The sequence below is a fragment of the Zea mays genome, chromosome 9 (assembly GCF_902167145.1).
Source record: "Zea mays cultivar B73 chromosome 9, Zm-B73-REFERENCE-NAM-5.0, whole genome shotgun sequence".
Taxonomy (NCBI): domain Eukaryota; kingdom Viridiplantae; phylum Streptophyta; class Magnoliopsida; order Poales; family Poaceae; genus Zea; species Zea mays.
The window spans coordinates 20,424,361-20,450,291 of NC_050104.1; the positions used below are offsets into that span (position 1 = coordinate 20,424,361).

At 49.6% G+C, this 25,931-nt stretch overlaps 3 protein-coding genes and 1 long non-coding RNA gene across 12 annotated transcripts; 1 reads left to right on the forward strand and 3 right to left on the reverse strand.

The window, feature by feature from the left end:
• Positions 1-8,002: 8,002 nt before the first annotated feature.
• Positions 8,003-10,038, reverse strand: LOC100274563 (uncharacterized). Its single transcript, NM_001148918.2, has 3 exons — positions 9,724-10,038; positions 9,334-9,549; positions 8,003-9,204 (listed from the first exon to the last, which is right to left on the reverse strand). Exons 1-3 carry the CDS (start codon positions 9,962-9,964, stop codon positions 8,567-8,569), a joined length of 1,095 nt encoding a protein of 364 aa, NP_001142390.1. The 5' UTR covers positions 9,965-10,038; the 3' UTR covers positions 8,003-8,566.
• Positions 10,039-15,763: 5,725 nt separating this feature from the next.
• On the reverse strand, positions 15,764-20,438 carry LOC103638068 (uncharacterized). 8 transcript variants are annotated; one of them, XR_004852570.1, is made up of 7 exons: positions 19,657-19,908; positions 19,475-19,586; positions 19,330-19,383; positions 17,706-18,568; positions 17,401-17,518; positions 16,870-16,925; positions 15,764-16,680 (listed from the first exon to the last, which is right to left on the reverse strand). It is a non-coding gene; the product is annotated as an uncharacterized lncRNA (long non-coding RNA). The 8 variants fall into 8 exon arrangements; XR_002265220.2 differs by lacking the exon at positions 17,706-18,568; XR_004852569.1 differs by having other exon boundaries at positions 15,764-16,925.
• LOC109942418 (3'-N-debenzoyl-2'-deoxytaxol N-benzoyltransferase) lies at positions 19,868-21,698 on the forward strand. Its single transcript, XM_020544399.3, has 2 exons — positions 19,868-20,951; positions 21,021-21,698. The coding sequence occupies exons 1-2, from the start codon at positions 20,128-20,130 to the stop codon at positions 21,565-21,567; spliced, it is 1,371 nt and encodes a 456-aa protein (XP_020399988.1). The 5' UTR covers positions 19,868-20,127; the 3' UTR covers positions 21,568-21,698.
• A 2-nt stretch (positions 21,699-21,700) lies between these two features.
• LOC100283426 (uncharacterized) lies at positions 21,701-25,642 on the reverse strand. 2 transcript variants are annotated; one of them, XM_020543679.2, is made up of 6 exons: positions 25,339-25,642; positions 24,478-24,611; positions 23,235-23,378; positions 22,892-23,119; positions 22,633-22,746; positions 21,701-22,436 (listed from the first exon to the last, which is right to left on the reverse strand). In XM_020543679.2, the coding sequence occupies exons 2-6, from the start codon at positions 24,550-24,552 to the stop codon at positions 21,990-21,992; spliced, it is 1,008 nt and encodes a 335-aa protein (XP_020399268.1). In that variant the 5' UTR covers positions 24,553-24,611; positions 25,339-25,642; the 3' UTR covers positions 21,701-21,989. The 2 variants fall into 2 exon arrangements, with proteins under 2 accessions (XP_020399268.1, NP_001149799.1); NM_001156327.2 differs by lacking the exon at positions 25,339-25,642 and adding an exon at positions 25,111-25,297 and having other exon boundaries at positions 21,705-22,436.
• Between the last annotated feature and the right edge of the window lie 289 nt (positions 25,643-25,931).

The window sequence follows — 25,931 nt, forward strand, 5'->3', positions numbered from 1 at the left end:
TCTTGTCGCCGCTGTCGAGCACAGGAACCCTCGGAAACCTCCCGAAGGGGCCAACCTGTTCGACAAGATGCTCAAGGAGTCGTGCCCCTACCACCAGGGTCCCGTCAAGCACACCCTTGAGGAATGCGTCATGCTTCGGCGCTACTTCCATAAGACCGGGCCCCCGGCGGAAGGTGGCAAAGGCCAAGACAACGACAAGAAGGAGGGCGACAAGGCAGAGGAGTTCCCTGAAGTCCACGACTGTTTCATGATCTACGGTGGACAAGTGGCGAACGCCTCGGCTCGGCACCGCAAGCAGGAGCGCTGGGAGGTCTGCTCGGTAAAGGTGGCGGCACCAGTCTACCTAGACTGGTCCGACAAGCCCATCACCTTCGACCAGGGCGACCACCCCGACTGCGTGCCGAGCCCAGGAAAGTACCTGCTCGTTGTCGACCCTGTCATCGGCAACACCAGGCTCACCAAGGTCCTCATGGACGGAGGCAGCAGCCTCAACATCATCTATGCTGAGACCCTCGAGCTCTTGGAAATCGATCTGTCCACGATCCGGGCTGGTACGGTGCCCTTTCACGGGATCATCCCCGGGAAGTGCGTCCAGCCCCTTGGACAACTCGACCTGCCCGTCTGCTTCGGAACTCCCTCCAACTTCCAAAAGGAAACCCTCACGTTCGAGGTGGTCAGGTTCCGAGGAACCTACCACGCGGTGCTGGGGAGACCGTGCTACACCAAGTTCATGGTCGTCCCCAACTACACCTACCTCAAGCTCAAGATGCTGGGCCCCAACGGGGTCATCGCCGTCGGATCCACGTACCGACACGCGTAAGAATGCGACGTGGAGTACGCTGAGGCCCTCGCCGAGTCCGAGGCCCTCATCACCGACCTGGAGTGCCTCTCCAAGGAGGTGCCAGATGCGAAGCGCCACGCCGGCAACTTCGAGCCAGCAGAGGCGGTTAAGTCCGTCCCTCTCGGCCCCAGCAACGACGCCTGCAACCAAGTCCGGATCGGCTCCGAGCTCGACCCCAAATAGGAAGCAGTGCTCGTCGACTTTCTCCGCGCTAACGCCGAGGTGTTTGCATGGAGTCCCTCGGACATGCCCGGCATACCGAGGGATGTCGCCGAGCACTCACTGGATATCCGAGCCGGTGCCCGACCCGTGAAGCAGCCTCTGCGCCGTTTCGACGAAGAAAAGCGTAGAGCCATAGGCGAATAAATCCACAAGCTGATGGCTACAGGGTTCATCAAAGAGGTATTCCATCCTGAATGGTTAGCCAACCCTGTGCTTGTGAAAAAGAAAGGTGGCAAATGGAGGATGTGTGTAGACTACACTGGTCTAAACAAAGCATGTCTGAAGGTTCCCTACCCTCTGCCTCGCATCGATCAAATTGTGGACTCCACTGCTGGGTGCGAAACCCTGTCATTCCTCGACGCCTACTCAGGGTATCACCAAATCAAGATGAAAGAGTCCGACCAGCTCGCGACTTCTTTCATCACACCTTTTGGCATGTACTGTTATACTACTATGCCATTTGGCTTGAGGAATGCAGGTGCAACATACCAAAGGTGCATGAACCACGTGTTCGGAGAGCACATCGGCCGAACGGTCGAGGCTTACGTCGATGACATCGTAGTCAAGACGAGGAAAGCCTTCGACCTCCTCTCTGACCTTGAAACGACATTCAAGTGTCTGAGAGCGAAGGGCATGAAGCTCGACCCCGAGAAGTGTGTCTTCGGAGTCCCCCGAGGCATGCTCCTGGGGTTCATCGTCTTCGAGCGGGGCATCGAGGCCAACCCGGAGAAAATCGCGCCCATCACCAACATGGGGCCTATCAAAGATTTGAAAAGAGTACAAAGGGTCATGAGATGCCTTGCGGCTCTGAGCCGCTTCATCTCATGCCTCGGCGAAAAAGGCCTACCCTTGTACCGCCTCTTAAGGAAGACCGAGCACTTCACTTGGACCCCCGAGGCCGAGGAAGCCCTCGGAAACTTAAAGGCGCTCCTTACAAACGCGCCCATCTTGGTGCCCCCCGCCGCGGGAGAAGCCCTCTTGATCAACGTAGCCGCAACCACTCAGGTGGTCAGCGCCGCGATCGTAGTCGAGAGACGAGAAGAAGGGCATGCACTGCTCATCCAGAGACCGGTCTACTTCATCAATGAAGTGCTATCCGAGACCAAGACCCGCTACCCTCAAATTCAGAAGCTACTGTACGTAGTAATTCTGACGCGGCAAAAGTTGCGACACTACTTCGAGTCTCATCCGGTGACTGTGGTGTCATCCTTCCCCCTGGGGGAGATCATCCAGTGCCGAGAGGCCTCGGGTAGGATAGCAAAGTGGGCGGTGGAGATCATGGGCGAGACAATCTCGTTCGCTCCTCGGAAGGCCATAAAGTCCCAAGTCTTGGCGGACTTCGTGGCTGAATGGGTCGACACCCAACTGCCAACAGCTCCGATCCAACCGGAACTCTAGACCATGTACTTCGATGGGTCGCTGATGAAAACAGGAGCCGGCGCGGGCCTGCTCTTCATCTCACCCCTCAGGAAGCATCTCCGCTACGTGCTGCGACTCCATTTCCCGGCGTCAAACAACGTGGCCGAGTACGAGGCTTTGGTTAACGGGTTGCGCATCGCCATCGAGCTAGGGGTTTGGCGCCTCGACGCTCGTGGCGACTCGCAGCTTGTCATTGACCAAGTCATGAAGAACTCCCACTGCCGCGACCGGAAGATGGAGGCCTACTGTGACGAAGTTCGGCGCCTGGAAGACAAGTTCTACGGGCTCGAGCTCAACCACATCGCTCGACGGTACAACGAGACTACGGATGAGCTGGCTAAAATATCCTCGGGGCGGACAACGGTTCCCCCGGACGTCTTCTCCAGAGACATACATCAACCCTCCGTCAAGACCGACGACACGCCCGAGCCTGAGGAGGCCTCGGCCCAGCTCGAGGAGGCCTCGTCCCGGCCCGAGGTATCCTCGGCCGCCGAGGGTGAGGCACTGCGCGTCGAGGGAGAGCGGAATGGGGTCACGCCTAATCGAAACTAGCAGACCCCATACCTGCAATATCTCCTCCGAGGAGAGCTACCCCTAGACAAAGCCGAAGCTCGGTGACTGGCGCGGCGCGCCAAGTCGTTCGTCTTACTGGGTGATGAAAAGGAGCTCTACCACCACAGCCCCTCAGGCATTCGCCAACGATGCATATCCATCGCCAAAGGACAGGAGCTATTGCAAGAGATACACTCGGGGGCTTGCGGTCACCATGCAGCACCTCGAGCCCTCGTTGGGAACGCCTTCCGACAAGGCTTCTACTGGCCGACCGCGGTGGCCGACGCCACTAGGATTGTACGCTCCTGTCAAGGGTGTCAATTCTACGCGAGACAGACACACCTGCCCGCTCAGGCCCTGCAGACAATACCCATCACCTGGTTGTTTGCTGTGTGGGGTCTGGACCTCGTCAGTCCCTTGCAGAAGGCACCCGGAGCCTTCTCGCACCTGCTGGTCGCCATCGATAAATTCTCCAAGTGGATCGAGGTCCGACCCCTAACCAGCATCAGGTCCGAGCAGGCGGTGGCGTTCTTCACCAACATCATCCATCGCTTTATGGTCCCGAACTCCATCATCACCGACAATGGCACCCAGTTCACTGGGAAGAAGTTCCTGGACTTCTGCGAGGACCACCACATCCGTGTGGACTGGGCCGCCGTAGCTCACCCCATGACGAATGGGCAGGTGGAGCGTGCCAACGGTATGCTTATGCAGGGACTTAAACCGAGGATCTACAACGACCTCAACAAGTTCGGCAAGCGGTGGATGAAGGAACTACCCTCGGTGGTCTGGAGTCTGAGGACGACGCCAAGCTGAGCCACAGGTTTCTCGTCGTTCTTTCTAGTCTATGGGGCCGAGGCTATCTTGACCACAGACTTAGAATACGGTTCCCCGAGGACAAAGGCGTACTACGACCGAAGCAACCAGACCAGCCGAGAAGACTCACTGGATCAGCTGGAAGAGGCTCGGGATGTGGCCTTGCTACACTCGGCGCGGTATCAGCAGTCTCTGCGACGCTACCACGCCCGAGGGGTTCGGCCCCGAGACTTCCAGGTGGGAGACTTGGTACTTCCGGACACGTTAGCGCATAGCTACACCCCCATTGTACACCTGGACCCTCTCCTTGCATCTATAAAAGGAAGGTCCAGGGCCCTCATGCGGGAGGGTCGTGCGGGAGGACGGGCTGACGAACAGGCTCGCTCTCTCTCCCTCGCGAACGCTTGTAACCCCTACTGCAAGCGCATCCCCTGGCGCAGGATAACACGAGCCGCGTTTTCCCCTCTTGTGTTCCATCTCGCGCCAACCCATCAGGGCTGGGACACGCAGCGACAATTTTACTCGTCGGTCCAGGGACCCCCCGGGGTCGAAATGCCGACAATACTATATTGGATAAAATAGAAATCTGACCTTAACAGGGTAGATGATGTATTAGTATATAGGCTGGGCTAAAGCCCACTATATTAGGAATGCACACATAATGTTGTAACAAAGACATTTAGACTGTGTCCGGCATGTTACACATATGGTCACCTAAAATATTTTTTACATTGTAGACTGTATTGTTCGTATAGTGTATTTTCAAATATGAGATGACATGGGTAAGCTGTTAGAGATAGTAGTCTTAGGCTCTATTTGGAACAAAGAAAAAGTGGAGGATTGAAATCCTAAAGGATTAAAATTCTAAAGGAAAGTTTCCCGTCTCGCGCTTTGAAACAAAAGATTGAGTTCCTATAAATCATATAAAATTCGTATGGGATGGCTTATTGTAGTAAGATTTTGGGGATTTCTAATATGACTTATGAGGTTCAGCCTCTTGGAAAATTTCCTATGTCTATCTCTCTCCGTGCAATTCTATTCTTTCATTTTTTATGTTCCTGCATTTCACCAATCCTACGTTTTAAATGAGGCCTTAAACAATAATTTTTATGACCAAGGAAGGACAAAACTTGGACTTGCTGCAAGATGTTTTAACTTGTTGCACGCAACTTCTTACGGCACGTAATAACGATCAATGTCACCGAGATCTCATTCCTCATTCGCACCAAAGCAGCACGTTTTACATCCTGGTTTGATCATTATTTACCTCGCCTGACACCTCACACCTTGTATATAGGCGGTACGATATACATACATATATACCACGTGCGCCAGCCGCCGTGTCCAAACCACCGCAAGGCAGTGTGCATCACCGTGACGAGGCGTGACACTTGTTAAACCGTCAAGAAGAAACCAAGGGACTTGCTATTCACATTCAGGTACATGAATTTTAGTCTTTTTCTTTACAGGCAACGGATAATATATTTATTTTAATCTATACTAAAATTACAGATTCGAATCGCTGGCCTGGTACTGCGTGAGGTTCTGCGGCTTGGTGGTGGAGATGATCCAGTAGGTGTCGCCCACCGCGATCTGGTACGACATCGACGCGTAGGAGTTGGAGGTATCGGAGTCGAGCACATTCGAAGAGATATCGGCGTCAGCGTCACCGCCATCGAAGAGTCCACCCTAGTTGTCGGCGACCCGTAGTACTGCTTGATGTCGTGGAAGCACCCGCCCTAGTTGTCAGCGACGACGACGACCCCAACGTCCACAGACGGGGTTGCGAGCACGTCCGCGGTGACGGTGTTGAGCAGCGCGTTGGGGTCGGTGGAGGCGACGAGCGCTTTGACGGAATCGTCCGTGGCTCCAGAGTTGGCGGGGCCCAACACGGTGGTGTTGTTGCAGATAATGAAAGGGAAGTGTGCCTTTGGGCCATTTCTATAATGTTTTGGTGATTAAGTCTCCAACACATATTAAGTGAGTTGATTATGTGCCGAACAAGCAAGAAGTGCAAATTATGTAACAAGGTACGTTTCTAGACTTAGTACATTGTTTTGAGGACTAACATATATTGTCTAAGTGTTAGAAACAGAGAAAAGAAGAAAAGAAAAGAATTGCAAGTGACTTGGCTGTGTGCAGCCGAAGTCCAGCTCAGTCTGGCACACCGGACTGTCCGGTGGTGCACCGGACAGTGTCCGGTGCGCCAGGCTAGACTCCGGTGAAAAGGCCGCTCTCGGTGCGGCGTACGGCTATAATTTACCGGACTGTCCGGTGAGCCAACGGTCGCCAGCGCAACAGTCGGCCGCGTAACCCGCGAGCGACGCGTGGCCCGCGCCAACGGTCGGTAGGGGGCAACGGACTGTCTGGTGCGCCACTCGACAGAAGGCAAGGATGACCTTCCTTGTTGGCCTCCAACGGCTCTTAGCTGCCTTGGTGCTATAAAAGGGACCCTAGGCGCATGGAGGAACCACCCAAGCATTCACTAACCATCCTAAGACTCCAAGACTCCAACTTCACGCATTCAATTCTTTGTGATAGCGATTTGAGCTCTATTTGAGTTGCGAACTCCGTGTGTTGTTCTTCGAGCTCAAGTTGTGACTTGTGTGCGTGATTGTGATGTGATTTGAGTCATGTGTGTGTTGCTCGCCCCTCCCTTACTTCTGTGCTTCTTTTGTGATCATCATTGTAAGGGCGAGAGGCTCCAAGTTGTGGAGATTCCTCGCAAATGGGAGAAAAGACTAAGGAAGAAAGTCGTGGTATTCAAGTTGATCATTTGATCACTTGAAAGGGGTTGAGTGCAACCCTCGTCCATTGGGATGCCACAACGTGGAAGTAGGCAAGTGTTACTTGGCCGGACCACAGGATAAAAATCGCGTGTCTCTTGTGTTACTCATCGCTGTGATTAATTATGTTCGCAAGAGATCGCTTCAAGCCACTTAGTCGTACTAACACTTTTAACTAAGTTTTGTGGCTATTAGTATTTGATTTTTACAGGATCACCTATTCACCCCCCTCACACTCTAGGTGCTCTCAGATGAGCGCAGATGCGACCGATGGGTCATCCTGCGGCTCCATCGCCGGCGGAGGCGAGAAGCGCCGATCCCAGCGAGCCTCCCACTCGTCGAACCTTCGGTTGAACTCGTCGAGGATGAGCTTGAAGTTGAGAGTCATGGTGTTGATAAATTGAAGTTGAGGATCGAACGCCTCTGATACCAATTGTTAGCAGCACTCAATCTCGAGGACGAACTCACACTCAATTCACTCCAACACAATAGCATGGAACTATGATCCAATACAGTATGAGACAAAATATAGGATTGACAGCAAGCAGGTGATCAGATGCTAGAGGAAGGCACTAGAAGTATCTAGAAGCACAGGAAATGGGGGATCTGGGTACCAGAGGAAGACACTAAGGAAGAAGAAGCATAATAACCAAAGAGTCTGTTCTGAATGATCTTTTCCACTGCTGCTCTATTTACTTGCTCCTTTGTAGCACAAGCCATCAGATAGTTGGGCTAGACCATGGGCTATTGGGCCGGCAGTCCCTAACACCTGCCCAACAAATGAGCTATCTAACCAACCTCTCAGTCAGTTTCATCAATTCCTTATGTTCTTGCTCTCCTGGTGTGAGGGAAGTTTTAAAAAATATACTACATTCGTTTTCGAATATTTGTCATTCGCTAGTTTATTTTTAAATTAAAATGCGATAAATAAAACAAATGGACAGAGTATATAATAAGGTCTGTATCGTTTATTGGTGTGGGCGGAAGGCACTAATTATATATATATATATATATATATATATATATATATATATATATATATATATTGGTTTCAGGATATAGTCCAAAACTTTCGAATTAAATGTAAAAATGAAAAAGGTGTGGGCAGTGAGCGTGCGAGAGGCCCACCGGGTCTGCCTGCTGGGCCGGGCCATTCGTATTAAGCGGGTCCTGGTCGAAATTCCAACTTGAACCGGGTAGCGGATAGGCGATGGCAGAGCAGACTCAGCCGAGCACACCTTGAATTGAAGGCTGGCCGAGTGATTGGAGGTTGGTGCCGCCAAATTTGGTCTGCCAAACGCTGGACGAACCCTTGTCCCATCATAGATTCTCCTCATTTCGGGGCAAAGAAAGAAGAGAGAGTGCATTGAACATGGCCAGCCTCTTGAATTTATTATTCTAGCTCTGCCACTGCCATTGAAGCACGGTCTCTTCTGGCGACAAATTCCTTGGCAGAGCTACGCCGCGCGCGGCCATTCAAGAGTAGCGCAGCGAAGCCACTCTGGAAGCCATCGAAGGCCTCCTCGTCCTGCCCTGCCTGATAGATAGCCTTATTACTAAGGGCTTGTTCGGTTAGCTCTCAATCTATATGGATTGAGTGGGATTGGATGGGTTTGAATCCCAAACAAGTCAAACTTCTTAAGAATTTTTTCCAATCCCATCCAATCCATGTGTATTGGGAATAACCGAACAAGGCCTAAAATGGCACGCTAGGCTACACAAGTGATCTTAGCACTGCTGTCGCACGATGATCACGAGAGAATTATGCTTATATAATTGATTATTTCTTGCAGTTGCAGACCACCTCCATCGTCTTCTTGCCTGCTTCGATTCCAGCTAAAAAAATTACAATTAATCCGATTCCCCTCCCCTAACTTGAGGGGCCAGCGAACCACCAACCAGCCCCCGACCCCCGGTCCCGGAGCAGCCTCTAGGCCGAGATGGCCGGGTGGCAGTAGGCCCCGCTGACCCAGCCGTCGGCGATCTTCCTATACGCCGCCTCCGTCAGGTGGATGCCGTCCCAGCTGAGCGACGACGCCGGGTCAGAGCACGCGTACGCGCCGGGCATGCCGCACCGCGCGCCGTTCTGGTAGTTGTACTTGCCGCCGCCGGCGCCGCAGCAGGCCCTGAGGTTGGTGCTGAACCCGTAGCTGCCGGGGCTCTTCACCATGTCGTACACGTGGCTGTAGAAGTCGGCGTACATGACCCGCGCGCCGGGGTACTTGCTCTGCAGGCTCGACACCTTGGCCTGCAGCAGCGAGTTGTGCTGCGCCGACAGCGCGTTGAAGCGCTTCAGGCAGCCGTACTGGTCGTAGTCGCCGGCGCTGGAGGTCTGGTACAGCGTCAGGTAGATCGGGAAGCACCCCACGGGCAGCACGCCCGGGACCACCACGTACATGGCGCCCAGGCTGATGAGCTGCTCCACGCCCTTGCCGATGGCGTCCACGATGGTGGCGCTCTGCCCGCTCGCCTGCTCCGGGGTGTAGCCGCCGAAGATCTGCGCGTTGTAGTCGTTGCCGCCGAACTCGCCCAGCACGAACAGGGACTTGGACAGGTACGACTTGCAGGCTGCGCGAATCGGGTTATGTTAATTAATGGCCACCTCATCGATCGGTCATCTTCTTCCATGGTCCATGGACCATGCGTGCGTTGTGCGTGCATGGGATCTAAATTTAACGGCGCCACGTACGTACGTACCCTGCGTCGAGCCGCAGATGGACGGCATCAGCTGCTGGAACCACTGGATCTGGGTGTTGAGGGGCCCGTTGTTCCAGATCTTGTCGGCGATGCCCAGCGACTGGAAGAAGCCCGAGTCCATGGTGGTCGCGCCAATGATCGCCATGTTGGCGCCCTGCTTGAAGTCTGAGCCGCCCTGCTTCGACGGCTTCAGCAGCGGCAGCCCGAACTTCTCGGCTGCGCGACAGCAACGACAAAAGCAAAAGAGAACTTTCAGCATGCCAGCCACGTCCCGTTCGTCCCCGTCGAGCAGAGCAAAACCGTCTTTTTTGGAGGGAAAACCAATCGGTGCGTTTGAATTGAACGTCAGGACGTGTGTACGTGCGTGCGAGCAAAGAGTACGGTACCCACCCAGGAAGTCGACGACGAGGCGGCCGTCGGAGCAGCGGCAGGTGGCGCGGCCAAAGAAGGTCTCGCCGTAGGGCGGCTGGGTGAGCGTCAGGCCGGCGGGGGGACCGTTCACGCACAGGTTGCCGGTGTCGGACATGGAGTCGCCGAAGCTGAAGATGGCGTTGAACTTCTGGCCAGACACGGCCAAGAAGGCAGAGGAGGACAACAAGGCGAGAAACGCGACGGCCAGCTGAGCCGCCATTGCTGCTGGCGTGTCTAGGCGTGCTCCGGGCTAGCTAGCTTGATGACTCGATCTGCGCTTATACTTTGGCTGATGACCATGCTTGCAGGGGCTCCCCGCTTATATAGAGGGCGTCAATGGCGTGGGTTGGGACGTAGCTGTTGCGCCCGTTAGCCCACCTCGTGGCAGTCTCCTTCGCCGGGGCTGTTTGCCTGCTTAACTACTACTACTAGTCCACCCGCCGTCCGTCACTCGGTTGTTGTGCGTGCATGATGCATGGGCTGCTGTGCTTTTCTCCCATTGGATGCTTTCTATCGTCTTTTCATTTCTATTCTACCAGTTGTAGAGTACTAGTATTTTTTTTCCTCGTGTTTTATCCTATCAGTATCAAATCTTGCTCTGCTTTTGGTAACCACTGTCCAGTTTTTTAAGATGTATCTTTTGTTTAGAGAAGAAGTTTGTGTATTCTGGGAATGAGATGTTGAAATGGGTCAAGCGTAGGAGGTTTGGTCCTGCACGGGTCATTTTCGAAACTCTAATACGTGCTTCTTACTTAGGTCTTATTCTGTTAGAGACCGAGAGCTGGAATAAACAGAAATTGGAGAGGATTAAATCCCTTCCTATTAATTTTTGAATAGAGATGATTTAATGTCTGGTTTTATCGGGAAGATATATAGATCTTTCCCGAATATCATGTATGTTAAAAAAGAGACCAGAAAGGAGCGGTGTTATTTGTCGTCATCAATTTCTGAAATAGATGCTGCCCACAAGAAAGGGTAGTTTAATGGGGCATGAAAATGTGGGTTAGACATTTCCTCCTGTTCCTAATCCGTGCCCAATAAAAGCAAGATGATTGAAGGCATGAAGCATGGGACAGCGCGTATAGTATACAGTGCAGGTTGGAGTGTTGGACCAGCTATGTTTGATGCTTGTCTAGTTTAGGAGCTGCTACTATTTCATTACTGAAACTAACACCTTTGGCTTTACCCTCCTAATCATTCTCCACTAACCTGTATAATCTATGTGGCTGACACCTCATACAAGTAGAAATATCCTTTTGGTTAGCTTTGATGCTCTGGATTCCCGAGTTCTTGGCTCCCTGGCAAAACATTTCATTGTAGGAGAGGGGTCAGGTAGGGTGACCCGTGATCCCCCTCTCTCCCTTGCTGTTTGTATCAGCTACTAACCTTCCTTAGGTCCATAATCAACAAAGCAGCCCCCAAACTGGACTTTCCAATTATCCAGCATGTGGATGACACACTGGTCGTCCTAGAAGCATCAGCTACACATCTCTTCTTCCTGAAAGGAATCTTCCAGTCTTTCAGTGACTCAAGTAGCCTGAAAATCAACTTCTCGAAGCCAATGATGGTCCCAGCCAATGTAAGCAGTGAAAAACTTGATCACCTTTGCAAGAACATTTGGATGTGCAACTTGTTCTTCCCCCCCTTCACACATATTTAGGCTTGCCTATGGGGCCTAAGCAGACCAGTGTGTTCTGGTGACACACACACAAGCTCATCCTATTTTCAAATGGCTTTGGAATGGAACCCCCCCTCCCCTGACATAGCAAACACAAGGTGTTCTTTTGGCTAGCTCTAATAAAAGACGGAGTAAGCACAAGGAACATGTTTACTGAAGAAAAACAATGATGACGCACCTGCTCTTCCACTGTCCCTTTGCCAAAGATCGTTGGAGGTTCCAGGACTTCCGCCTTTTTGCAGACCATCTCACAACCACTCAGATCATTGGGGTTTGGAGAACATTCGTAAACGCTTCCTTCCTGGACATTTCCGTCCTTTTGTGATGGCCCCATCTGGGATGGCATGGAACGATGTCATCTTCAGAAACAAGAACCCAACTAATGAAGACTGTAAAAGAGGTGTTACGGTGGAATTGATTCTGTTGCTTCATTCACAGGACAGAAATTCATCAGACCACTCCCCCTTTTGCTGGAGATTATTGCCTAACTGTATGAGCCAGCTGAACAGCACTCTGGTTCTCTGGTTGAGGTCGTGTTGTGTCAGTTAGACGTTACCCTGGTCGCTTTCTTATCCTGCTTTCCCGGTTCAGGCAACAAGTAGCAGGTCAAACAGCATTGTCACAACAGGATTGCTGGCCAGCACATCTGCCCTGCTGCCAACACTATATCAGAATGCCATGATATAAACTATACCAACTAGCGTTTGATATGGCTTTACAGTTAAGAGAAGAAGAAACAAAAAACGGCGGTTCGTCGTCGTTACATTTGTAGCGGCAGTGCTCGATGGATTCCCATCCCCATGACACCTACGCCGTACCTGAACACGCCAATAAAAGCTAGGGCTCAACAACTCCAATAACGTGGTGCGGGGGAAGGAGAACACGCACTACTACTAGCTGCTAGTGCTACTACTATTCGCGGCAGGCGGCCGGGCGGATGGCGTGTCAATTCTTCAGCGAACTCGGCACCCGTGTAGTTGCGTGCAGTGCAGTCCGTTGCTACTGTTATCCAGAGGAGAGAGAGAGGAAGAGAAGTGCGTTTTAACTGTAAACCAGATTAACGGATTGTCATATCAAGCACATATCGATCGCGTCAGACGACTGTTTGATTCAGAATCTAATTAGTCATCTGCAGATCAGACTGTTTGTTTCGGAATCTTGGATGGATGGATGGATCAACCACAAAGAATAATTAATAAGGTAGGTAAATGAAGAGCATCAGTGTACTCAGAGATTTCAGCTGTGCAGCTAGCTAGATTAGATATTTCTAGCAAATAAAACAGAATAAAATCACCAACTTTGGGAAGGAAGGAAGGGAAGGGACGGAAGGAAGTACATTTTAACAAGATTATCTGCATGCATGGCTTGATGGCTAGCCGCTAGCTCATCGTCGTCGTCCATGGCCCAGTCGTTGGCCGCGTGATCGAGGGAGTAGAGTATAGTAATATATCTGAGACTGAGACCGACGTCAAACAAACATAATTTAAAAAAAAAGCTCATCTTTTGACGATCGACCCCTGCAGGTTCCGCCGTGCTCCTCCTTCAAGTCACTCATCTGTTCATCATCATGCATGTGCCCCTGTCCCACATTCCAAGAAAGCCCCTAATTGCGTAGTAGTAGTACGCATCATCGATCATCATCATCATAGAGGATCGACATCTACTCCTAAAACAATCGCGCTGCTATGCTACTGTACTTGTTTAATCGGTTACAACCTCCGGCGTCGATAATGCATGCATGCATATGCATACGAACGAATACGAGCACCAGTTAGGAAGCCACCAAACGATGAGGAACCCCCAACAACCCGAGCCGCCGCTAGCTTTAGGAAGACGCCGCCGGGGAGCAGGTACGCGTACCCGGAGGCATTCCATCATCGGCTGCAATGCAAGCGGACTCCAGTACGGTCTCTCGGTGTGGACTATATAACGCGATGCCAAAGCCAAAGAGAGCGAGCCGTCGCTGTCGGCCGGCGACGTGCGTCGTGCTGTGTCTTCTTGCAAGCCACAACCTGCCTCCAGCCCGGCCCGGCTAGCCCCCGATTTGATTCGCCTCGCTTTTCTAACGCCCGGATTTGGGCTGGAGCGGAGGAGTGTGCCGGAAGCAACCGCCTCTCGTCGTGTGTGTGTGTGTGTTTGGTTTGGTGCTTTTTGTATGGTGTTTTTGTTAATAACATGCATATACTGTTGGTGTCCTACCTAGATGATAGTTCAGAAGAATCCCCTGATTTGTTAGTAGTAGTAAGGGAAATTTGGATCCATACCATTAAAAGATCACCACTTTGGATCCATACCATTACTATCTCACTTACATGTGGGTCCACATGAGTCAATGACATGTGGGGTCCATGGTATATATCTAAAGTTTGAATCTTTTAATGGTATAAATTCAATTGTTCCTAGTAATAACTTTGATTAAACATGGAGCAGACTGTTATCACGCATCGAAATATCATATCAGGTCATCAGGTGCCAACTCGTTTCTCTCACCAAACATATGCGTGAACATGAGGCGCGACGTGTTTCAGTTGTTCATCTGTACTTGCACATGCAACTGGGTAATCCAATTAAGCGTTGACGTCAGGAGGAACATGGGCGTGCGTGCAAACCGACAAATTAAATAGGGATACGATCGACCAAAACGAACCAGCTAAAGTTTTCAAAAAAAAGTTAAAAGAAACATGTATGTTGTCATGTTTTAGTAAAAAAAATAAACTAAGGGCACGACAAATATTTGAGAATAGAGGTCGGTGCCACGCGGTAAAGGCCCGCTGAAAAGCCGGACAGTTTGCACGTCAGTTGAGAGCCGATCGAGAGTTAATGGCCCGCCAGGAACGTGTTACCTAACGTCCGTCCTAATAACCTGAACATGCGTGGTGACGTCCGCTGATTTGTGTCGCTTTAAGGACCATCCATCCGGCCGGACAGGACCGACGGCGTCGTCGAGTGCATGCGGTGCGTGTCACACAGTTTAGCTCAGCGGTCAGCACCACGTCAACGTCCCGGCCGCGCGCCAACGGGATCTCTCCTCTCTCTCTCTCTCTCTCTCTCTCTCTCTCTCTCTCTCTCGATTTGAATCGTGGCTAAGCAAAAACCGAGTGTGTCAGCACGAACAAACGAACTCGTGGCACGGCCCTGCTACCTGTACTCACTAAACACTGAAACGTAACGCCGGCAGGCGAAAAGTGGCAGGTTCACGTGTTAGAGCTTGGCAGCTGGTCTCTGTTGTCATCTACGGGCTCCTACTCTACTCTTGCGAGCACCGGAAGTCCAAGATGAGATTGCAGGCTTACTGCCGGCCGGTGCTCTTCACCTGAGCCGCCGGCGAACGTTGGATGCATCCGGTACGGTCCGACGGCGGATCTATCGCCGAACCATAGAGGCGCCGCCCCCAGCCAGTCAACGCCTCAGAAGCACAGCTCTCCGTCGCTGTTGCGCTCTGGTCTCTCTGCATGCTGCTGAGCGTTTCACTCCCGCCTGTTCCTAACCTCGCTTTAATCCACCAGCTTCTACTAATTTTTTTTCCTACAGTACTGTATTTTATCTCTATGGATTACAGATACAACAGTTCGAAACGGTTTTAATTCAGCAGCAGCGAACAAGCTTGAATCAGTGCAAAGCTTGCCTCATGATCCAGTCTGGATGCTCAAGCAAATTACGGAACAATTCAACAAGGAAATCCATCCCCCCCACCCCCACCCAACTGACATGCAAAATTTTGAGTAAATAAAAGTCACATATTTGGCTTGCTGATCAAGTTGCGATGAGGAAGTGACAAAACGGTAAGAAGCACCTCGTGAGCCACAGAAGCCCATTTGTGCAGCTTGAGGAACCTTTTTGCGGTCTTGTTTTAAACTTCTTCCTGAACCATGATGTACAAGAGTGTTCATACTTGATAGGTCTGAAGAATACTTGTTTTTCCGTCACTTACAGATCGAAGAGGATTTCCATGCAACAAAGCCTTTCAGGCTCAAACAAGTTAGAATAGTCTAGAGTTTAAACCTACACCTAACAGAAACCACCAGTAATGGTTTAGGCACATAGATAGTTGTACATCAATAACTATTTTCCATGCACCTCTATTCAAGATTGAATCTTTGGATACCTTCCATCATTCTAAGTTTTCATTTAGTGCATGTTCCCATATCAACTTCGGTCTCTCTCTCTTTCTAGCGCTACCGCTTCTTAGTAACTCACTATATATCTGTAACTTTGTAGATCTTCGTTGGACATATCCAGACCACCTCAACCGATATTAGACAAGTTTTTTTATTGGTGTTGCTCATAGCCTGTCGCATATATCATCATTCCGAACTCGATCTCTTCTCGTATGGCCACAAATTTAATGTAACATGTATTTTCGCACCATTTATTTGCTAAACATGTCATCCCTTTGTAAGCCAAATTAAGTCAGTACAAATTAAAAATAAAAAACAACCTAGAACTCCGAGGGCTCCAAAAGTGATAAATGAAACCTGCTCCATATTGTCTAGGGAATTTCTCCTCGGGCTACTTAGGAATATCAATTGTTCTATGAGATTGTTGATCAGCTGCAAACTTCCAGAGTTGGCAAGGACAAATGGATTTATCCTCGGAGAAATGACAGTTTTAGTTCCTCCAAGTTTTACAATTTAACTTTCAAATCAATCCAACCTCCATCAACTTTCAACTGGATTTGGCAGTCCAAAGTTTGTAAGAAAATTAAGATGTTCGTCAGGCTGATTTTTAGGGATAGAATCAACTCGAAGATTACTCTCGGAAGAAAGGGTTTCTTGATTGCTGGCAACAACCTCAATTGTATCCTCTGTGACCGAGGCTGTGAAGAGACAACATATCACCACCTGTTTGATTGCCCCTTCAGTTTAGAATGCTGGAATTACGTGGGAATCTAATGGTATCATGATCTGTATTTCTTCTCGATGATTGAGGTTGCTAAGAGTGCTTTTCGATACAATTTCTTCATGGATATCTTGCCTGTGGTGGTTTGGAGCATTTGGAAGGAAAGAAATGACTTCATCTTCAGGAGCATTGCCCCTTTCTGTTTCTTCCTGGCAGTCCTACTTCAGTGATATGCTGAAGATGTAAATGTTTAGGTTTAGTGCCAGGGTGACTTCGTGGCTAAATTCTCGATAGCCTGCTCCTTCCCACCCTTCCCTCTGGTTTTCTTTCTTTGTTTCTTTTGATCATGTTATCTCTGTTATCCCTCTTTTTGATTAAATAAAATCGTGCTATAGGGATTTACCCTACAACCTTTCCCCCTTCAAAAAAACCCAGCAAGAGGCAGATCAGTCTAAAGTAGCTATTTAGATCGATTGTCACAACATAGATAACTGAAAGACAACATTAACACTGTCGCAACCTGCCCAGCTATTTACCAACAGAAAAAATGGAAGATAACCTTTGAATGATACTAGTTTAATAGAAATCTTGTTGAAAGATTTGCTTACTGTGATATTGCCACCGATATCATTCTTTACCATTTCCATAGCAGATCCAAATTTGTCTGGTGCATAAAAGTAGTATAAATGGAAAAATATTGAAAAATGGTCTATTGTTTAAGCAAAACAAGTGTACAACTCAGCATAAAGGAACACATAACTGTAATTTTAAGATCCAATTGTTTGCTCATCCATGGTTTCAGACAACATCGAAGCATGATTGGAGGATCAACACAAGTATCGCACATATGTGCGCACAAAATTTGCAACCATCTAAAACTCCAAGTTTATAAAAAGTCAGGCAATCTTTACTGAATCATGGTGATTTCACAGAGGATGCCCAAAACCCTGTGCAACTTCAAGGTGTCATAACCATTGTTTAGTCCACCATGTGTAATGAGAGAAATAACTCAAGCCGTTCACTGCTCCCGCCCCACCACTGAACTAAGCATGGTATATCAAATCAGGGATTAAGTAATGCTGCTACTCCTACTTAAGTTTCAAAACCTCATGCAGCTGACAGAGAAGCAAATGAGTTACCCAGGACAGGCAAGATTTGTTTGCAGACATCAAGGAATGGCTTGGTAAGAATGACTCAGTTCTCTGCCTTCACATGCTTCATCCCTTCCAAAGAGGGGAAGAACACCGTCTCTGCCATCTTTGAACATAAAAGAATCAACGAATATATCAACACATCATCGACCAGGGGAAGACCCACTAGAGGACATGGTGTGCCCCCAATAAATTTTGAAAAAAAACGAATTTATTAGCCATAATACATATATAAACTTGTAATTAGATCAGATCCGAATACAGCAGGAAGGGAAGAGAAGGGGTGCGAATACGTTGGGTGTTGGCCGCCGGCGACGGGCCGACGAGGCTAGACCGAACACGTAGCTTAGGGCGGCTGCGGTCACCAGAGCAGAAACGCAGGGTGGACGGGAGAAGAAAAGGCAGGGCGGTGAACTGCAGCACTTCCTAAAATTTTTTGTCGATCTGGATCATCTAGGCCCACCGGCGACCGATCAAATCGTATGCGTTACGACGGCGTACAAACTCCACAGAACTGTAAGTTCACCACACCTTGAACAACACAATAAAAAACAATCCTGAATATTGGACGGAAACCACTTGGGCCATGAAAATTTGGAACTATTCTCAAAATAACACAACCTAATGTGAGGGCTCTCTCAGCTGGAGGCCACTCAGGCATGACATTCCTCGTCGAGATATAGCCCAAATATCTCATTTGAGAAGGCATGGGATTCAGAGGTGAAATCATCTCCAAAAGCTCCAAACCGATTGCTTGTAGACCATATCCAGTACTTTCTCCTCGTCGGAATAATGTCCCAGGTATATTAGAAGAGCAGCTAACATGAAAGCCAGAACAGGTCCCTAGTTTACAGTGCATTAGCAGTAAGTTATGTTGACCCAAAGGAAAGCTAGCTTTCGCTGGATTTCAAGATGCAGTGGATCATTTCTATGGTGAGAGGTGGACATCCCTCGTAGTGGACAGGGTAGTCCAATACAGTCATACCATACTCAGACAAAATATGATATATAGGGCTTTCTTCCTCTTTGGTCCCGAAATTCGAGATCATGAATGAGTGGTCACGAAAACTTTCTAGAAAGTCTGCTGCAATGCCTCCAATATGAACATCGAAATGGTCCCCTTCCACCTCTTTCATGGAGAAGCAGTGATAAAAAACTAAAACAAAACATAATAATCTATGAGTCAAAGATGCAAAGCAAGTGTAACTCCATGTAGCTATTTAGTCATGTCTATGACAGTTGCTACTGATGGTACATGTACTATTCTTATCATTATATGTGCCTTGTGAAGTTGTGATTAATGTAAAACTTGAGTGTTTAAGCAACCATCCGTCTTTCAATCATTATGTATTCCTTTGGACAGATCTTAAAACATTGTAGAAGGCTATGGTAATGGGTAATACATATAGCCACACATGTATTAGTGCTTTTTTTTTTGAGATCACCGGAAAGGATGGACTATTCCCACCTGAATTTCATTACCACAGATTCGGCAAAAGCAGTAATGGTAGTTACATTGTTCGGTCATGAGCCCAGAGTTACAAAACAATAGAGGCGAGAAAGCAGATAAATATTAAAGCTAAAAGGATCACTAAAACTTCCTAACTCTCTAATTTGTGTGTGATACACCCCAAATTGAAGCTTTGAGAGCAATTGCAAGTGAATGGTCGGATTGCATCTCCCTAAGCTCACCACAGCACAACTAAACCAAGCTTAGACAATGCAAATAACGTCATATCAATCAAGCTGAACTGCTCCTTGCACTAAGCTGCTAGGGGCCTAGGGCAGCAGAACAAGCATTTGTCTACCGGACTCAAATATAGCAAAGCATGGGAAAATGAAAAGGAAGGCGTTAGGATCGTAATATCTAACAGAAGGACTCCGTTACAGTAGCAAGAGACAGCTGTAAGTTTGTACCTTTAACATTTGAACTCATTCGTCGTAAGTGATCTTCAAGGTTTTGTCTAGATACTGCATAAGATTATTAGTGATCCGTCAATCTCTTAGACTACAGAACCAGAGAACTGCATAGTCAAATTACAAAACAAGCCAGAATGCTTACCTTCAGAGGTTCAAAATGGATACTGCCCGTTTATTGTCTCGAGTTCTTTCTTGCAGTTTTCAGTCAAGTGGTTTAATATTGATACGGACAAGTCATCTATAATGTCACAGACCTGTGTAAAAGTTGTAATTAATAATGACTGCTTTAGACAATTAAATAATGCATTCTTCTTACAAACTTACCTCAAAATAATGCTCTTTAATCTCCATTTTCAGCATCAAGAGTTCAAGACCAACAAACTCACAGGGATGCCTCATGCCTGTGTGTGTTTTCCTTCGACACTACTGAGACCGAGGGGACAGAGAGAGAACACATGGAAGCGAATTGCTTGAGGTCCGTCCGCCAGTGCTGTTGGACTACTTGGCGCTTGTGCTCCCACGTCGCTTCTGCCTTGTGAAACCGCAAAACATTTCACCAGCCGCTCGTTCAGCTCTTGCCAGTCTGCCATGCCACCTACTTCCTCCATGTTTTGTCAGCTTTAAACATCGACAGATCCTGCCCCCTGCTGTCGTCTTCATTGCCGCGTCCCGCGGCGCACGATCCAACTCGATCTCACACGGTCGAACCATACAACACTCACTGTCAGTCTGTCGCTGCACTGACGCAGCCGCTGTCCAGCGCGAACGGCGGCTCACGCGCGCTACTCCCATCCCATGGAGCCACAGCAGCTGCGGCTGCGAGTCCTGGACACCGTGCGCCTGTCGCCGCCACCCGCCCCGGCGCAGCCCGCGGTCCTCCCGCTCTCCGGCCTCGACGCCGACCGCAACGCGTTCGACGTCACCTTCCGCACGCTCCGCTTCTTCCCACCTCCCCCGCCGTCCATCGATGCCCACGCGGTCCTCCCGCCCGTGTTCGAGGCTGCGCTCGGCCTCTACCCGGCGCTCGCGGGCCGCCTCCGCCGCGAAGGCCACGTCGTGGTCGGCGCTGGCGCCGTGCCCCTCGTCCTCGCGGAGTCCGGGCTGTCGGCGGTCGACGTCGACACCGACTGCCCCGGCTCGGCGCTGCTCGACCGCCTCGCGCCGGGGGACGGCGACGCCGACGCGGATACCCCGGCGCTCGCGCTCCAGGTCACTCGGTTCGCGTGCGGCGGCGTCGCGCTGGGGATGCGGGTGGCGCACGCGCTGTGCGACGGCGCGGGCGCCACCAAGTTCCTCGCGGCCGCGGCGCGGTTCGCTTGGGGGCAGGGTCCGCCGGAGGTTGCGCTAGTGTGGGAGCGGCGGGAGCTGCTAGGGCCGAGGCGCCCGCCGCGAGTGGCGACGCAGGTGTTCGACCGCGTCCTCGCGCTCGACGGCGGCGTCGCGCGGCGCGGGCCGTACGGAACCGATGTGGAACGGCGCGAACAGCAGCGTCTGCTCACGAGGGAATGCTTCCACGTGAGCAACGCGCGCGTGGAGGCGCTCAGAGCGCGGATCGCTGACGAGGCTGGCGTCAAGTTCACTTCCTTCGAGGTTGTCGCCGCGTTCATATGGCGCGCCAGGTAAGCACTCCTCCACCTGTCGGAGAATTCAGACCACAGAAAGGTGCTCACCGTACTCGTGGAAACCAGGGTCAAGGCGAACGGGAGCAGCCCTGGCGAGGTGGTGAAGATGGTGTACTCCATGAACATCAGCAAGCTCGTCGACCCGCCGCTCCCCGATGGGTACTGGGGCAACGTGTGCGCCCCGGTGTACGTCGCGCTGGCCGCCTGCGACCTCGTCTCCCAGCCACTGGCCGCAACCGCCGCCCTGGTAAGGAAGAGCAAACAGGCCGTGGACGACGAGTACGTGCGATCCTACGTCGACTTCCAGGAGGTGCACCGGCACGATGGGATCACGGCGGGCGCCGTGAGCGCGTTCACGGACTGGCGGCGGCTCGGACACGGGGAGGTGGATTTCGGGTGGGGCGGCCCCGAGTCCGTGCTGCCGCTCTCGTGGAGGATCCTCGGGAGCACAGAGCCGTGCTTCCTGATACCCTACGGCGCCAGGGATGAGCGCCGGCGGGAAGGGTTCAAGGTGTTCATCGCGCTGCAGCGCACGTCGCTGGCTGGTTTCAGAGAGGAAATTCAGGAGCTGCTGTTGCAACCGCAGCAGCAGGGTTCGGCGGGAAAGCTGTGAACTTGTTAGAGATACGGGAAACAGAGTTATCTGCATCAAATTTGAATTTAATCCTAATCTGGATGTAATAAACAGTTTACATATGACGATTTGTCATTTGATCCTAAAGTTATGGACAGAAAACGAACTTACATGTTGTTCCAACAAGACTTTCCATTCAAGCAGATAGCCAGGCAAGGCAAGTCTTATTACAGCATCACAACAATGAATAACAGAGATCCTAATCCTAACCAAAAACAATTCTCATCAGATATGTTGTGCGTGCGCAATCGCTCAAACCAAGCACATTCTAGATTGGGCACCCCTCGTCCCATAACACCATAAAACAAAAAACAAAAACATACAAGCATGAGTGTTGAACATGAGATAACTTCACAAGATGTATCTTACATGATCAGTAACCATTTTCGCAGCAGGAAGCTTCATGCGCTAACCGGAGGAGGCACTTTCTGTTGTGGTTGTGGCTTTTTCTCTTGACTCCCCTTCATATCTTTGGCCTTTGGTTTTGGAGGAGTGCCAGCTGCCTTTGCTCTCTGCTCCTTCGGTACTGGTTTCTTCTGATCGGAAGAAGGCGACGGTGATGGCTTCTTCTGATCAGCAGGAGAAGCTGAAGGCAATGGCTTCTTTTTCAGGGTTTTCCGGTCATTGATATTGTTGCTTAGGGTAATGGAGCCTTGCAGCTTGAGAGCTGATGGGTTTGTGGTGTTCTCCTTCTTTGCCTGTGCTTTCTTCGGGTTCTCAGGGTGGACCATGGATCGCGGCTCCCATGGTCGTGCTGCGATCCAGCGGTCCATCCAGCTCCAGCCCCAGCCACCCTTACCGACTTCATAGCTGAAGTTTCCTAGACTTGTGGCAGACCTTGCTCTCCACTGCCAAATGGTAAAGTACATCGTTCTGTTAGGTGCACTCACAATGCTGCTATTCTCTTGAACAAATTATGATTGGTTTTAGAGTTAAGTCATGTGTGCAGATTTTAAATGAAAACTTGAATTTTATTTATAATTTGAATCTTAGTGGAATTCTACAACGATATGAGTTACAACATCCGAATTAGTAAGTATAAACCTGATGGTTGAACGCGTACGCCATGGCTCGCTCACGCTTTACTGCTGCTTCTTCCCGTTGTTGTATCCTAGCAAGAATTTCATCCATAGTATCCGAGCCTCCATTCCATTCAATCTAATACAAGATGGAAACAAACGAAAAAATACAATGTCATCAGATAAAAACAATTAGTTTCCCTAGTATAGTTACTTGATGAAAGGGTGAGCAAAAAAAATTTACAAGGAAAATGGCTCTTGTGCGCTTAAAACTTAATACTCACCTGCAAATTATGCAGTTTTGCCTCAAGTTTCATTTGGTTCTCCTGCTTCTTCTTCCTGTTGCGTCCTTCGGTGACCATGAAAGCACGTCGGTTTCTTATCTCCGACTGCAACTTGTTCCAAGACTGTATGTAACTCAGCGTGGCAGCAGTCTGCTTCTTAACCGGATTCGCCTGACCCACAACGCGCAATCTTTTGACTCCCTTGAGACAACGCAGGGTCTTCCTTGCCTGCATGTAAGTGGTAGCAGTATTAAAAAAAAGATAACAATTTGTTTGCAAAATATCTCGATTCAGTAGTCAATGTACCGGTAGTGCAACCCATATCACCCATGATTCATGGTACCTTGTATTTCCGAAACGCATTCTGAATGCGAGTAGCAGCCCATTCCTCTAGTGCTGCATTGTCTTCGTGGTCCTCACTACTTGAAGAAGGGCCGTCTAACTTCTGATTTGTCTGGTTGCCTCCATTTGTTACTTGGCCAGAGAGCTTCATTGGCAAAAGGAAATATATGAAAACGGCTGGAAGTTAACAATCATTGGTACTCCCTCCGTTCTTTTTTATTTGTCACGGTTTAGTTCAAAAATGAACTAGCGGGCGACAAATATTCAAGAACGGATGTAGTACAATATTCACTCAAAAACACTCATTTGTGCAACATTCGTTGATTCGGCTATGGGTGCATATAATTCTTAGGTACTTCAAAACCCCAGCAACAAAAAATACACCACCGTGTAAACTAGGACTAGTAAAGTTTCATTATGTCAACTGACCCCTGAATATTGATATAGGCAGAAAGAGTCATGAAGGATCAGTTCAGTTGTAAAAAATTACTTTGGCTAGCCAGTCCAAGTCCAAAAAGTGAGAATTGAACATAACAACTCTCAGTGAACTTTGGTATTTGAATGAAACAAAAACTGTGGAGATTGCTGAGTTAGTTTATAAGAAGGAATGAATTTCAGCAACTGAATCAAACCAAAAAAAACATTGTCATCTGCCAGATCACATCCTAAAGCAATACCGGAGAAAACAAGCAATGGTTGTGGCACTGCCTAGTTAACGATTCAACTATTAAAAGAAAAAAAAAAGTATTCTTTGATATTTAGAATATACAATTAGTCCTTGTCCAAGTTGAATATTTATGATTTCCTGCTGTCAGTCGATGGACCCAGTTAGGAGCAACCAAGTACATCCATATATGCAGAAAGGTGTTATCCTGAAGGTAGCACCTAACTCTAACAAGTCAGCATCTGTAACCTTCCATTATTGCTACCAACAAACCAAGCTTTCCTTACAGCCCAGCTTTCTAATTATGATTAGCACAAGCACAGCAACAGCACGCCTAGTTGGCTCAGATGATAGTATGCCCACTTGTGTCCTGGCCATTCCTAATGATGGAACGGAATGAACGGCAGCGCTTTTCAGGTTGCTTGGAAGGCATGCAACGCAAGCTGGTGTACAGTACATCCAGGAGGGACTTGTGAAATGGGTCAGAAAGGCTATCTTTTCTTTTTCTTTTTTCTCTCCTCTCCCTCCCTCTCGAGACTGGCAAACAAAGGAAGGACGATGGATGGATGATGGAGTGTACCTTTGCGTGCTTTGACTTTCCCCGCTTCGATTTTTTCTTGCTGATGATCGTCTTGAACCAGTCCCCGGACCCCATGGCTTCGACGGGCCGGGGTTGCAGCGGCGCAGAGATCAATTCGTGTTCAGGTCTCCTTGCTTATTATATCACGGGGAAAACGAAGGGGGAATATATTAGCTCGCAGTTGTTGTTTAAAAAAATCGCAAAAGAATAATGACTCCACGTGATGGTGCAACACGCCGCGCGTTGATCACGGCGCAGAAAAGAGCTGCAGATGAAGCGAGTTCAGAGCCTCGTTCTGAACCTCTCTGATACTATGTCTTGAGTACAAAAAAAAGAGGAAAAACTTCTTGAAGTGAAGAAGCACTCGTAGTTTTTCTGATTCTGAATATCTACAGGAAAATTTTACTAGTAACAATGAGACATAAACTTTATTCTGTTGACAGTCTCCACAAAACTGTATTGAGAGTTCGAGACAGGCACTTGGTCGAATTGAACAAGAATGGATAGACACCAAAGTGAAATAATCGAACAAGATGGGTAACAAAACGGAGGTCAAGAACCCTCGGAAGCCTCTCTCTCAGAACCTGGTAAGGTTCCTGCAAGAAAGGCTGGGGATTTCGCCCTCCTTCTAACCTGACCAAGAAGAGCAGACCCCAGGGGAAAATCAAAGCCCACGGCCGCTCATCGACTCCTCTGCCCGTCCATTCGAACGGAGCACAGAAAAAGCAGGCAGGCAGGCAGGCAGGCCGGCCTCGTGATTCGTCAACGGTGAGGAGAAGCAGACCAGGAAGGGGAGGAAGCCAGCCCGGGGGCAGGGAACAGAGGAGCAAGCAGCGGGGTGCAGAGAGAGAGACTAAGTACCTGAGTCTCAGAGGAGGGCTGTGCTGTGAGGACCTAGCCTGAATCCGATCAGGAGTTGCTTTCAGGTAGGGCGGGAGAAGGCTGGAGGCTGGAGGCAGAGGTCGGAGGTCAGAGACGGCAGGCAGCCATCGGAAGCAATGGATCTCCTTCCCCTCCAGCTTTCGGAGAGGGAGGGGAGGGGAGGGGAGGGAAGGGAAGGTGGAAAGGTGCAGGGCTGGAGTTAGATATAGGTCGAGATCAAGTCCCTTGTCCAGTTGCTCCCACGTTACTTTCTTTATTTTACTCGTCGTGGTCGTGGCCACTGCCTTGCTGACTTCCCGTTACCGCGTGATTGCAGCGTTATTAGTGGGAACCCTCTTTTTGACAGTAAAAAAAAGTGGCGACAGGAGGCTGGCTGGGGCTGGCAGTGGCAGCTTCACCTTGACTTGTCCTTAATGACCCACTTAGGCACGGACCTCAGAAATTGTCGAGTTAAAGGCAAGCGTGTGAGCAATAATGGAGGTACTGATTGGCTTGGCTGCAGGTGATGGTCCTGGTGGTGACGGTACTTCTCCCTCCTGGACGGTGAACGGTGAACAGCAACCCAGTGGTGA

Coding starts and splice junctions, on each gene's coding strand:
- LOC100283426 (XM_020543679.2), bottom strand. CDS start 24,552: ATGGGGTCCGGGGACTGGTTCAAGACGATCATCAGCAAGAAAAAATCG. Junction 22,747..22,891: donor CAAAACTGCATAATTTGCAG/GTGAGTATTAAG, acceptor ATCTTGTATTAG/ATTGAATGGAATGGAGGCTC. Junction 22,437..22,632: donor CGTACGCGTTCAACCATCAG/GTTTATACTTAC, acceptor ACCATTTGGCAG/TGGAGAGCAAGGTCTGCCAC.
- LOC109942418 (XM_020544399.3), top strand. CDS start 20,128: ATGGAGCCACAGCAGCTGCGGCTGCGAGTCCTGGACACCGTGCGCCTG. Junction 20,952..21,020: donor GCGTTCATATGGCGCGCCAG/GTAAGCACTCCT, acceptor CGTGGAAACCAG/GGTCAAGGCGAACGGGAGCA.
- LOC100274563 (NM_001148918.2), bottom strand. CDS start 9,964: ATGGCGGCTCAGCTGGCCGTCGCGTTTCTCGCCTTGTTGTCCTCCTCT. Junction 9,550..9,723: donor CCTCGTCGTCGACTTCCTGG/GTGGGTACCGTA, acceptor GCTGTCGCGCAG/CCGAGAAGTTCGGGCTGCCG. Junction 9,205..9,333: donor CATCTGCGGCTCGACGCAGG/GTACGTACGTAC, acceptor CGATTCGCGCAG/CCTGCAAGTCGTACCTGTCC.